Genomic DNA, 12,497 nt, shown 5'->3' with positions numbered 1-12,497 from the left:
CGTTGAGTTTCTTTGGGATTTCATGAATCTCCTAACGAGGAAGACGGCTGCGCACTTGAGAGCGAGGAATCCGGCGGATCCAGCAGTACCTTGTATCAGAAGAGAATGTATCGATCGTCAACAAAAAACCAGGCTTTAGACGGGATTAGGGTTCGATCAAGAGCTCCCCTTACCCGCTGCCAACAATGTCCTATGCGAATTCTTCTTCCCTGCAGCAAGAACAGAGAATCGAAATTTAAATCCAGCGATTGGTATCGCGTAATTTGATCTCGGGTTTATACTCACCGCTGCAACTTCCGAGATTGACTCCATTGTGGCAGATGCAGATACTGCCCTGCCACGTCGAGGTGTTGTTGGCGTTGTAGCCGCACCGGCCGCCGCTGGCGGCGCACTTGCTGCAATTCCTCGCAGTATAAATCGCCATCCAGCCGGCCCGCAGCAGGTCGGTGTAGTTTCTGCCGGTGCTGATGTTCGAGTCGCCCATCACTGGCACTACGCCGACGGTGCAGTTCTGATCCGGCGAGCGCGTGCGTACGGGGTCGTATTCGCCGCCGAACATGACCTTCTTGACCCGCCGAGCACCAGCACCACCTCCTCCGCAAGCAACCGGCGCCTCCCTGCTCATCTCCTCTTAGAAGGGTAATTTTGGAAAAAAATATTGATAACCCCGGAATCGTAGAAAACCTAAGGTTTCCAAGATTTTCTGATTCCTGGTTCTATTCCCTAATTGCTGATGTGGCGGGAATGTTACATTACCAGGAATCAACAATTACTTAAACCAAACAAGATTATCATTGATAACCAATTCAGTTATCGTATAACCTCACCCTATTAGAGTTTTCATCAGTCGGATCTTTAGTAATCATGCCAATATCTTTTCGGGCATTACAATTTTCTTTTCGCTGCATCGGGAGTTGCTCCTGCTGGGCTTGGGAAAGGGCCTGAGCCCGGTCTTTTTGCGGCTAAGGTATCATTTGGCACCGATTGGTACCTTGGTAATTTCTCTTGGATGGGCCACTAGGCCACAGATATTGTAGGTGGTTGGGAGATGACGAACGACGACAATATCCTTAGTTACTGGCCTGGTGATTCACATGATTATAATGATAATAATCATAGGTGTCATGAGTCATGGAACAGTGATATGTACCGAATCTGGGTGGAGCCCATCTAAGGGATTTGGGGCACTCCACTCGCTCGGTCTCCACATGCTACACAGTCGGAGGCCAAAGTTTTGGACGACGCGTGATCCTGTTCCAAAGTCGAGGAGGCTGATGCTGGGACGTGGCGCTCCTGCTGACCTGCGATGGACTTCTCTCCCGCCTTCAACACAAGCAGCGTCAGGGCCGAGCTAAGGAAGGGGTCCCTGACGATGGTCCTCTGACGCTCAAATCAGTTTTCGGCGAGGCAAGAAATAAAGAACCGTAGCACAACTATAGAGATCGCGAGAAAATCATACCTCCTCCGATGTCTGGACCTTCCTTTATATAGGGTTTTTGTAGCGTGTGTGCACACTTCTTAAAGCGGGCACGTAACCCCAATCTTTCCCTGAAGAGATATGTTAGTAAAGTGTTCTTGACACAGTACCTTAACGGGTCGAGCATATCTCTGAAGTGACAGTGGAAGCTTCCGTCGTACGATCCTCTGTCTGATCATGCCGTCCGTCGACGACACCAACTCCCAAAAGGATGTCGAATGATATCCTGCTATGTCTGTTGCTAGCCGAACGGAATGACCGCTCGATTGAAAGTCCCCTATCCATGTGTCGTCCATTGCTGGGGCGAGTGGGATGGTCGCTCGACCGAAAGCCCACTGTCGTGCCGAGCAGTAGAGCCGCTCGACTAATCGGCCTTGATCCACGTCGTCCGTCGTTCCTCCGAGCGGAAAAGCGGCTCGGCTTGGCTTCTACGTGTCCCTTGAGTGTCGATTTGATTGAGCGTCGATTTGATTACTTTATATCGGAGATGGTGGGTCGGTGTTTAACCCCCGGTTGGGCTATGTCCCACCCGATCGACCCAGACCCTCCGTCCGTCGACCGTCCGAGCTCTGACCTTTATTGACCTCCACCGTAGCAGTGGGGCAGGGCCCCTCCTTATCGCCGCATCAACGCGGTTGAGGACCCGCTTAGGATTCTTTACGAGGAGGTGGAGGAGGCAACGCTCGATGCTCGGGAGCAGAGGCCTGAGCGGGCGCAAAGACTTCCTTCTTCCGAGCGGAATATGCTTACTCCACATTAATGTACTCAGTTGCTCGGTTGATTAAATGGTTAAAGTCTTTAGGCGATCTCCTTATGAGAGAGCAAAATAAATCATTGTCGGTGAGCCCTTGAGAAAAGACGCTCACCAAAATCTCCGGATGTGGTCGTGATATAAGCCCCCGTTTCCTTAGATCCCTGTTTGAGTGAGAAGAGGCTCATGGGGGTCTTATGATAACGACGACTGCTGGCAAAATGGTGAAGGAAAGTCTTGCGAAAATCTTTAAAATTGTATATGGATTTGGTTGGCAGTCGCTTAAATCACCTCTGTGTCGAGCCATAGAGTGTAGTGAGAAACACTCAGCATTTTACGTTGCCCGTATATTAGTGAAGGAGGACGGCGTTTTCAAACTTCAGGAAATGGTCTTCTAGGTCTGTAGACCCTACATATTCCCCTATCGCCAGGGGACGATAGTGTTTGGGCAGCTTATCGTCCAACACCCTTTGGTAGAACAGCGTACTAATCTATTCGGGAGAGTTGCTAGTCATCGGGGCTTTTCCTTTCGGTAGATCTCGAGTAGGCGCATCCCCAGAAGATGATCCTAATTAGAGTCTCTCCTCTCATCACATATGCTCAATTGGCATGCGAAATACTGTTCGCTGATACGCAGGCGATTGGCCCGCGAACGGTAAGTTGATTGGTGGAACATACGAATGCACCAAACCAACCACTGGAGGAATTGGCTGGCGCTCTATTGGACCTCCTACTAGGGCCCCTTGCTCAGTATGAGGGCCTATTATTAACGTAGCGGGGTCGTGCGGTGAAGTACCGCGTTATTATTTCATCAGTTTGGCGCTCGGGCATTAATTAATATTTATGGTTCCTCTTGTGTCAAGGTAACTATGGCTCGTCATCCTTTTTGTTCCATCTCTGAGTTTCAAATACATTTGACAATTTGATTGCGGATGTGACAGATTCGGTCATGAGTGAGCTGGGCAGGTGACTGGGAGGTTGACTAAATGAAGCCTTTAGATTGGCGCAGGGGCTACGAACGAGAACGAAAATAGCTCCAGCGCACACTTGAGAAAGCAAACAAATGTCAGTGTCAAAAATCAGGGAAACGGTTCCTGGTGAAAGCCCTACAATGCTCAAGTCAATGTGAAGCCCGAGCAAGAAATTGAGCAGTAGCTTTGTAACAAACTGTGTCAAGGCGTATTGAAGTGTAAAGCATCTCAAAAGCATACCTTGTTATCGGAGAGGACTTCCTTTATATACCACCTCTTATAACTTTCGTAATTATAAGGTGGCAAAGGCTGTTAGGTATCAGAAATTGTCGAGTAAGGAAATATGTATTTTGGGAGATGTATAGTTACCGTCCGAGGAATCTTTCGTTATCCGTGTGCACCTTTTTTATAACTGATGTCATTAATGAGGCGGTTGAAGAAATATGTTGTCATAAAGTATAAAGTGTCGGCTAATGGAAAATGTAGAGTCACCTACGAGGAAGATTCTATTAAATGCCCATATAATAGGAAAAGAATATTCTCTGACAATCGGTTGTTATTCTTTGACAGACTATTACGATTCTCTGGCAATGTGATCCCGAATATATCCTGGCTAGATATTTAGCCAACTAGGTGCATATATAAGAGCATAATACTGAGTATGGTAGGATGAACGACCCTTAAAACTGCAAGGATACATGTTGTGTAATGCTCGAAATTTGATTATGAAATAATAGAAAGTCAAATCCCCTAAGTTCTGACAGTTCTTAAGACCAACCGACCATATGCAAGATGTTTGTTTATGAAGAATGGAGAACTGAGCCCCTGAGAGGTTCGAACCGTACTTTCAGTCGATCGTCTTTGTATTAGGAGGCGGCTTATCCTTGTAGTGATATTTGAGCTTTGGAAATCTAGTCAGGTTTATTTTTATAAGATTTGTCTTATATGTTTACTTAGTGAAGATAAGTTAATTGTTTATCCAACCACCCATATACAGAAGGACGGGAGAATGAACAGCGAAGACCCTTATGTTTGATCGGTTGTCAAATTAGTCCATTGTATAGTAGGCACCTAGAGCGGAATGCTTATAAGTCCTCGGGTCTTACTCAAATACTACATCTAACAAGTTTTATGGTCGGTCGAGACTCTCTTGAACTTAGTACTAGGCCCTTTTGACTCGATCGGTGTGTTGGCTAAGCGTCTTGGCACTTAGGCCCTTCGTGCTAAGCGAGGAACCAAGTCTTGTTGCAAGTGACATCTAATTATCACCTCCTCTTAACTTAGTATGTCACTTCATCTTAACTTTAATTATTATATCTCTTTAATTTTGACTGTTATATCATAACTTAATTCATTCGTAGTCGTCCATATCAATATGCTTGAATGGTTACAATCGTGAAATCTAGGTTCAAATCTAAGTATATCCAAGATCAATACCTTCCTCATGTACTAATTATTATTATAAAAATTAATAGTCATGATTTATCTCCATTATATTAATCCTAGGATAACTTAACCAAGACATTGAGTACGAACATAATCATCTTATCACCTTTAATTGTTACCATCAATTTCATATTTATATATATGGTTATATTTTGATGGTAAAAGATAAAGTGCCGTCCATCAAAGACGGCTTTTACCCGAGTACATGTCCTATCACCAATTTTGTAAGGATGAGGAACCAAAATCGATTTTTTAATAATAATTATTAATTTCTATTGCTACACGTTCATGCAATATGTAATGGATGTAATGGAGACCAACGTGAGCAAGCAACCAACAAGATTTTGATAACATTGTAACTATATATATATATATATATATATATATATATATATATATATATATATATTTTGAGTTTGTAATATTACAAACATAGTCTCATATTATAAAATATAAAAAGATTGCATAAACTTTTATAAAGAAGACCTATTTTTTTCATTATCTTTAACAAATATTTTTAATACATTAAAAATAATGGGCCCTAATAAAAATTGGGGTCCTAGGCATAGACCTTAATGACCTATGCCTAAAGCCGGCCATGGCTACACGTTCATGCATTACACATGTAATGGATGTAATGGAGACCAACGTGAGCAAGCAACCAACGAGATTTGATAACATTGCAACTGCGATAGAGTCGTACCATCTCACGTGATATATATATATATATATAAAAAGATATAAAGATATAGTTAGTATTTTAAACTCTAATTTCTAAATCATTATCAACTAATTTAATAAAATAATCTTCATATGTCACATCCTTTTTTGGCTTAAAAAAACGTCACTTTTGTTTTTTTTGTGATACTCATGATGAAAATTTTATTTATAGTAATCGACGCTTGGGAAGGTACATCCTCTTTACACTCCTATCGTAAAAAGAGCTAAAATGGACAATTATTGGCCGTCTCAGTGGTTTTAATGTAATAGTAGCAAAAGATAAATGTATTTCATAGTTCCTCGTATTAGATGAAGGAAGATGACTAGAGCAAGAAGAGTTTTTTATTTAAGAATATATACTCATCAAAAATTAATCCCTGAATTTATTATAATAAAATTATCATCCTGTCCTCCAACCAACTGGATATTTAGGAACATTTGAATGTAATATCTTGTATCAATAGTATTAATGAATGTCTTAATTTAATTATAAATCTGGTTAGCTAAGTTCTAATTAGATTAATTTTTGGGGCACTGCTAGTCACTACCTTTAGGAGTTCAGATTTTCTATCCTAAACTCACATGTTTCCGTATTCTCTTATCGATTGAACGATCCTTGTGATGTATATAACATCTTTAAAATATGATCTGGACCGTTCAATCAATGAGTAATATAGAGGGGACACATGATTCAAAAAGTTTCTGAACGTTTTTACGAAATACCACTATTCTATAATCAACATGTATCGCTATATCTTCTCCTTGATTTCTTAAGCACAATGTCATATACATCAAACGTATTCATTTTTTATCACCAATATAAAAGGGACACAGGAGTTCAGAACGAAGAATCTGAACTTTTTTAAGAGAAGATCAGTAGCTATAGGATGAACTATCTATCGCTACAGTCGTCATCCTTGATTTCTTAAGCACCCAACGACAAAAATATTTTTCCCTGTAGCCGATTCAAAGTCTTTAGTCCACCAGCAGCAGCAGCCAGGCCAAGCACGATGACCACTCGCTCACCCAACAGTGCTCGTGCGCAGTGCCACTGCAATCTCAACGATGGGATGGAGCACCAACGCCACGAATGGCTCATCGCGCGCGTTGCCTGATGTTCCATCACGAGTAGCAGCAGCAGCAAAGAGGAACCAGCCACTATGGCCCCTGCTGAAGCATCGATCCCATTCAATCTAAGCTTCCTCGATGGCCTTGGCATCGCATGGAAAACGAGCTTACTGTCTTTCTTCTCCCTCTCCAACCCCCACCGGCCCACGTCAATGTCTCCTGCAATCTGTCTTATCCTCGTCTCCATCTCCCCTTTTCGTTGCTTTGCATGCAGTGCAATCCATGACTCCCCGCGCAGCACAATTCATGTGGCAACCGTTCCTAATGCTCTTTATTTGATGCATCTGAAACTAACAGAAACAGAGAGCAGCAGATTCCAGTTCAATATCGATGGCACGGACTTCACTCTTTTGTTTTTTCGCTTTATAAAAAGTGCGGTGCGGGAAGTTTTTTCAGCCTTTTTCTGACAGATAGAGGAGCGATCGATCAACTCCCATCGGAAAGAGATTCGTGTTGGGAGTTGGATCCACGAGAGCAGGCGAACAGCAGTTATTCGTTCCACTGCCAATTGGCTCTGTCCAGCATAAAAACTCTGCTTGGCGGGATGCTGGATTCGAAAGAGACCGGTTCAGGAACCATGCACGCACTGTTCGCGCCATGTATGACTTCATGCTTAGAACGACGAAGTTAATGTGATCAGTGTGGATCCTAGAGATAACCATCGGATACATCAGCCATCCACCTCAGAAGTCCCCATCCTTGCTCATATTCTTCGAGCCCCTGCACTACACCATGTATGATGTATGAGCAGAATCACTTCACCACCACGTTGCGAGTAAATTGTCCAGAGAACAGAATCGTCCACAAGATAGACACAAGCCCACATGAAACTTCTACGCAAGCCCTTCCTAAAGGTACATGTCCATCCTCTGGTTCTTGTGCAATCTCGGAAACGCCAACTTTTCCTTCTCTTTACTCATTTCACCTTATTAAATCAGGCTGCAAACATGCATTGCATTGAGAAAAGGCAACTGAATTAAAAGCCTCCTGGCTCCAACTAAGTGTTGCAGTCAGTCCCTTTCCAATGCTTTCCCCTCCCTTTTTAACACTCCCTTATGAAAACGGACACAAGTGCCAAATAGTTGGTTCAGTTTGTGCAACGCTGCAGCATGCGCTCTTCTTCCATGCTTCCTCTCTTCATCTTCTTTATTCCACACCTCTCTTTCTCCCTCAACCAAGAAGGACTCTCCCTTCTCTTCGCTAAGAGCTTCCTCTCTGACCCCTACAATGTCCTGTCCAACTGGAACCCTGCGGACTCCAACCCCTGCAACTGGACCGGGGTAACTTGCGTCGCCGCCGCCTCCGTCACGGCCGTCGACCTATCCAGCTCCGCTCTCTCAGGTCCCTTCCCTTCTGCGCTCTGCAGCCTCCCTCATCTCACCTTTCTCTCCCTTTCCAACAATGGAATCAACTCCTCGTTGTCCGCTTCCGCGCTCCGAGGCTGCTCCGCCCTTACCCATCTCGACCTCTCGCAGAATCTGCTCGTCGGCCCGCTCCCGGCTTCGCTTCCTTCGCAGCTCCCCGACCTCTTGCACCTGGAATTGACGCAGAACAATTTCTCCGGCGAAGTGCCGGCGTCTTTTGGAAATTTCCCGCGCCTCCAATCGCTCTCCTTGGTGGGGAACCAGCTCACCGGTTCGCTGCCTTCGTTCTTAGCCAATTTGTCTTCTCTAAGCGAGCTTAATCTCTCTTACAACGACTTCGCTCCGTCTCCGGTTCCGCCCGCCTTTGCTAACCTCACGCAGCTTCGCGTGCTCTGGCTCGCCGGCTGTAACCTCATCGGCCACATTCCGCCAGACCTCGGCCGCCTTTCCTCCCTAATGAATCTCGACCTCGCTTATAATTCTCTCACCGGCAGTATTCCCGAATCTCTCGCTGGATTGTCGTCGGTGGTCCAAATTGAGCTCTACTCTAATTCGCTTTCCGGTCCATTTCCGGTAGGCTTCTCCAACCTTACCCAACTCCGGTTCCTCGACGCTTCCATGAACCACCTCTCCGGGCGCATCCCCGATGACGTTTTCCTCGCTCCAAACATTGAAAATTTGCAGCTTTACGAGAATAATCTAGTAGGGCAGATCCCTCTGACTATTTCCCGGTGCAAAAATCTTTTCGACCTCCGGTTATTCTCCAACCGCCTCACCGGCTCTCTTCCGGCTAATTTTGGCAAGAACTGTCCTCTTAGCTTTCTTGATCTCTCCGACAACTTTCTCTCCGGCGAAATTCCCGTCGGTTTATGTGACGGCGGGGCTCTGAGGGAGCTTCTCTTGCTAAATAATTCATTTTCAGGTAGGTTGCCGGAGAATCTTGGCAGGTGTAGGACACTGACTCGCGCACGACTCCCTAACAATTGTCTTTCCGGCGAGGTCCCGTACTCCTTTTGGGGACTGCCTCACTTGTGGCTGCTCGAGTTATCCGGTAATTCCTTTTTTGGCAGCATCTCGCCAGCTATATCCACTGCGGCTAATCTATCCATGCTTCTACTCTCCGACAACCAATTTAGTGGTCCTATTCCGGAGGAAATCGGAACTCTGTCTAACATGTACGAGTTCTCGGCAGCCAACAACCGCCTCTCAGGATCTCTGCCGGTTAGCATGCGGAAACTCTCTAAGCTCGGAGAGTTAGATCTCCACAACAATTCCCTCTCCGGTGAGCTCCTCAGGGGTGTCCAATCATGGAAGAAACTTAGCCAGCTGAACCTCGCCGATAATGAGTTATCTGGTAGCATTCCGTCGGAGATTGGAGATCTCCCGGTGCTCAACTATCTCGATCTCTCAGGGAATGAACTCAACGGAGAGATTCCAATGGAGTTGCAAAATCTAAAACTCATTCAATTCAACCTATCCAACAACCAGTTCTCCGGCCGCCTTCCTCCTCTGCTTGCAGCACAGGCTTATCAGAACAGCTTCTTAGGCAATCCCGGCCTATGCGGGGACTTGATCACTGGCCTTTGTCCTCGTGTGAAAGGCGAAAGGAATCCGGAACGTGAAATTATCATGTGGCTTCTTCGATCGTTGATTGTACTCTTAGCCCTCGTGCTAGTTCTTGTGGCAGTTTGTTTCTATTGGAGGAACAGGAACCCGAATCTGGCACTTCCAGCAGTAGACAGACTAAAATTGAAGCTCACTTCCTTCCATAAGCTTGTACTCAGTGAGAATGAAATCTTGAATTGCCTCGACGAAGACAACGTGATAGGAACCGGAGCCTCCGGCAAGGTCTACAGGGTCGTGCTCGAGAACGGCGACACGGTCGCAGTGAAAAAACTCTGGGGCGCCTCGAAAAAAGGCTGCGTTCACGAGGGATTCGGGGATGGCTTCGAAGCAGAGGTGGCAACCTTGGGGAAGGTAAGGCACAAGAACATCGTGAAGCTATGGTGCTGCGTCACGCACAACGACTGCAAGCTCCTTGTCTACGAGTACATGCCAAACGGGAGCTTAGGAGACAAGCTCCACGGCAGCAAAGGAGCCCAGCTGGAGTGGCCGACGAGGCTGAAGATCGCCATGGATGCGGCGGAGGGGCTTGCCTACCTGCACCACGACTGTGTTCCACCCATCGTTCACCGAGACGTCAAGTCCAACAATATATTGTTAGATGCGGAGTTTGGCGCCAAAGTTTCAGACTTCGGCCTCGCGAAGGCCATCGAAAAAGGACGACAGTCCATGTCAATCGTCGCCGGCTCCTGCGGCTACATCGCTCCAGGTTTGGCCATTTCCATTGTTCTGTTTTAATTCTTTGTTCCACTGCAACGATTCTGCTTCTGTCGTGCAGAGTATGCGTACACGCTGCGGGTTACTGAAAAGAGCGACATATATAGCTTCGGCGTGGTTATTCTTGAGCTCGTGACTGGAAGAGTTCCGGTGGATCCTGAGTTCGGAGAGAAGGATTTTGTCAAGTGGGTGGGCTGCGTGATAGAGCAGAAAGGAGTGGAGAACGTGATCGATCAGAGGCTCGATCTTTGTTTCAAGGAAGAGATCCGCAAGGTCCTCAACATCGGCCTCCTCTGCACCGACTCTCTTCCGACCAATCGCCCATCCATGAGGACTGTGGTGAAGAAGCTCCTCGAGGTGGCGCATGACAACATGCTTAAGCCGTCGATCAAGGACCCGAAGCAAGCTTGATGATGTTCTGTTGCAAATATTTCGTATATCTTTTTAGACGGCTATCAGATCGAGTTTGGTAATGTATAGGATGATGCTGTCGATGTTTTTGCAGTTCTACTGTACCTGCGTTTACTTTTATATGAAATCTTATGAAAGGACATGTTCAATTTATTAGTTATAATCATTTTAATTATTTGATCATTCAGTTGTTAAGAAGCTCGAAACTAATTTTTATAATTATAAAAATTAACATCTAATTTTTAGATTACATTATCTAATTATTCGATCATATAAAAACTAAATTATTAGCTTCTATAATTATAGAAATTAGAGGTTAATTTCTACAACAGCATGTAATAGTTAGGCTGTTAGTTGCTACATATTATAGCTTTTATAATTGTAGAAGCTAGTAGTTAATTTTTATAATGATGATTTTATATTATTTTAATTTTTTGAATGATAACCTAGTTAAATAATATTTTAATGAGTAAATTAAATGAGATTTTATGATATTTATTATATTTTAAATAAATATAATTTAATCATGATTAAATATGTAAAAATTAGCACATAATGTTATATACTTTTATAACATGTAATATCCATTAGTTAGCTTTTAAGCGTTGTAAAAGCTACTAGCTAATTTTTAAAGTAATATTGAATGCAAAGGTATTTTTAAGATAAGGGTTACTAATGTTTTAAGAGAGTGCTTATGTGAGAAAAAGAGTGTCTACGTGATAGCATTGTGATTTTTACCCGATTATGATTAGGGATGGTAATTTTCTATGTGGGTTTGGAGTCTTGTGGGAAAAATTTGAAATGGGGATGGTGATCCCTATTTTTTCGGAGATGGGGTGGATTCGGGACGGGTATGAGAATATTATCCCCATCCTCGAACTCACCCCGAATATTATTATTATTAAGATTAATAGATGATAATATGAGTGCATGGTCGAAAGCGTGATCGCTCGATTGGTGTGCCCAGTTCGAGAGGTTATATAAGGCCTCCACTTCTTCAACCGGAGGTATGCAAATCTATATTTTATAAGCCACTCTCTTATTCCTTCGCCTAACTTGAGCGCCGAGGGCCGTCACGGACACCCCCCACTCGGTTTTGTTGCAGGATCGCCGGAGCACTCAGATCGCCAGCAGGGAGCGCCACGTGCCCAGTGTCCGTTGGTTCAGCATTCGGACAGGATCAGAATGCAAAGCTATTTTTAAGATAAGGGGTACTAATGTTTTAAGAGAGTGCTTATGTGAGAAAAAGAGTCTCTACGTGATAGCATTATGATTTTTACCCGATCATGATTAAGGATGGTAATTTTCTCCGTGGATTTGGGGTCCCGCGGGAAAAATTTAAAATGGAGATGGTGATCCCCGATTTTTCGGGGATGGGGCGGGTATGGGAATACTATCCCCATCCCCGAATCCGTCTCGAATAATAATAATAATAATATTATTATTAATATTAATAAATAATAATATGATTTTTTTTATAAAAAAAGTATTAATAATAGTGTTAATATTAATATTAATTTTTTTGAAAATATTATTATTAATAATATTATTAATATTAATATTATCATTAATAATTAATAAATAATACTAATATACGTTCTTCAGTTTAAATACTTTCATAAATCATTTTTATAATTACATTAAAAATAACAAATAATTTCAAGTTTAAACAACTTGGTCTAACAACTCAAATTATTATATAATTTTCTCATTAATTTTCTCTGTTTTATAAAAAAAATATAGTTCTCTTTATCCCATATTTTAGAATTGTCGTGATCAAAGAAGTTTCTATAAATATTTTAGGCCGACGATATTAAAATATACTTTTCTTAGTTTTTTTTACTAAGACAAGTATAATATTAAATTAAAATAATTTTTTACATAGGGAA

General features: G+C 43.4%; 1 protein-coding gene across 1 annotated transcript; it reads left to right on the top strand.

The window, feature by feature from the left end:
* Positions 1 to 7,461: 7,461 nt before the first annotated feature.
* Positions 7,462 to 10,761, top strand: LOC122033715 (receptor-like protein kinase HSL1). The gene is made up of 2 exons (XM_042592867.1): positions 7,462 to 10,189; positions 10,259 to 10,761. Exons 1-2 carry the CDS (start codon positions 7,603 to 7,605, stop codon positions 10,606 to 10,608), a joined length of 2,937 nt encoding a protein of 978 aa, XP_042448801.1. The 5' UTR covers positions 7,462 to 7,602; the 3' UTR covers positions 10,609 to 10,761.
* The last annotated feature ends 1,736 nt before the right edge of the window (positions 10,762 to 12,497 follow it).

Source organism: Zingiber officinale, chromosome 11B (assembly GCF_018446385.1).
Source record: "Zingiber officinale cultivar Zhangliang chromosome 11B, Zo_v1.1, whole genome shotgun sequence".
NCBI classification, from domain to species: domain Eukaryota; kingdom Viridiplantae; phylum Streptophyta; class Magnoliopsida; order Zingiberales; family Zingiberaceae; genus Zingiber; species Zingiber officinale.
The sequence above is the reverse complement of the archived record's forward strand: the minus strand, read 5'-3'. Positions and strand labels throughout refer to the sequence as shown.

What these genes read in the sequence shown, in the direction of transcription:
- LOC122033715 (XM_042592867.1), top strand. Translation starts at nt 7,603, where the DNA reads ATGCGCTCTTCTTCCATGCTTCCTCTCTTCATCTTCTTTATTCCACAC. An exon ending in CTGCGGCTACATCGCTCCAG is followed by an intron (nt 10,190 to 10,258) that starts GTTTGGCCATTT and finishes TCTGTCGTGCAG; the next exon opens with AGTATGCGTACACGCTGCGG.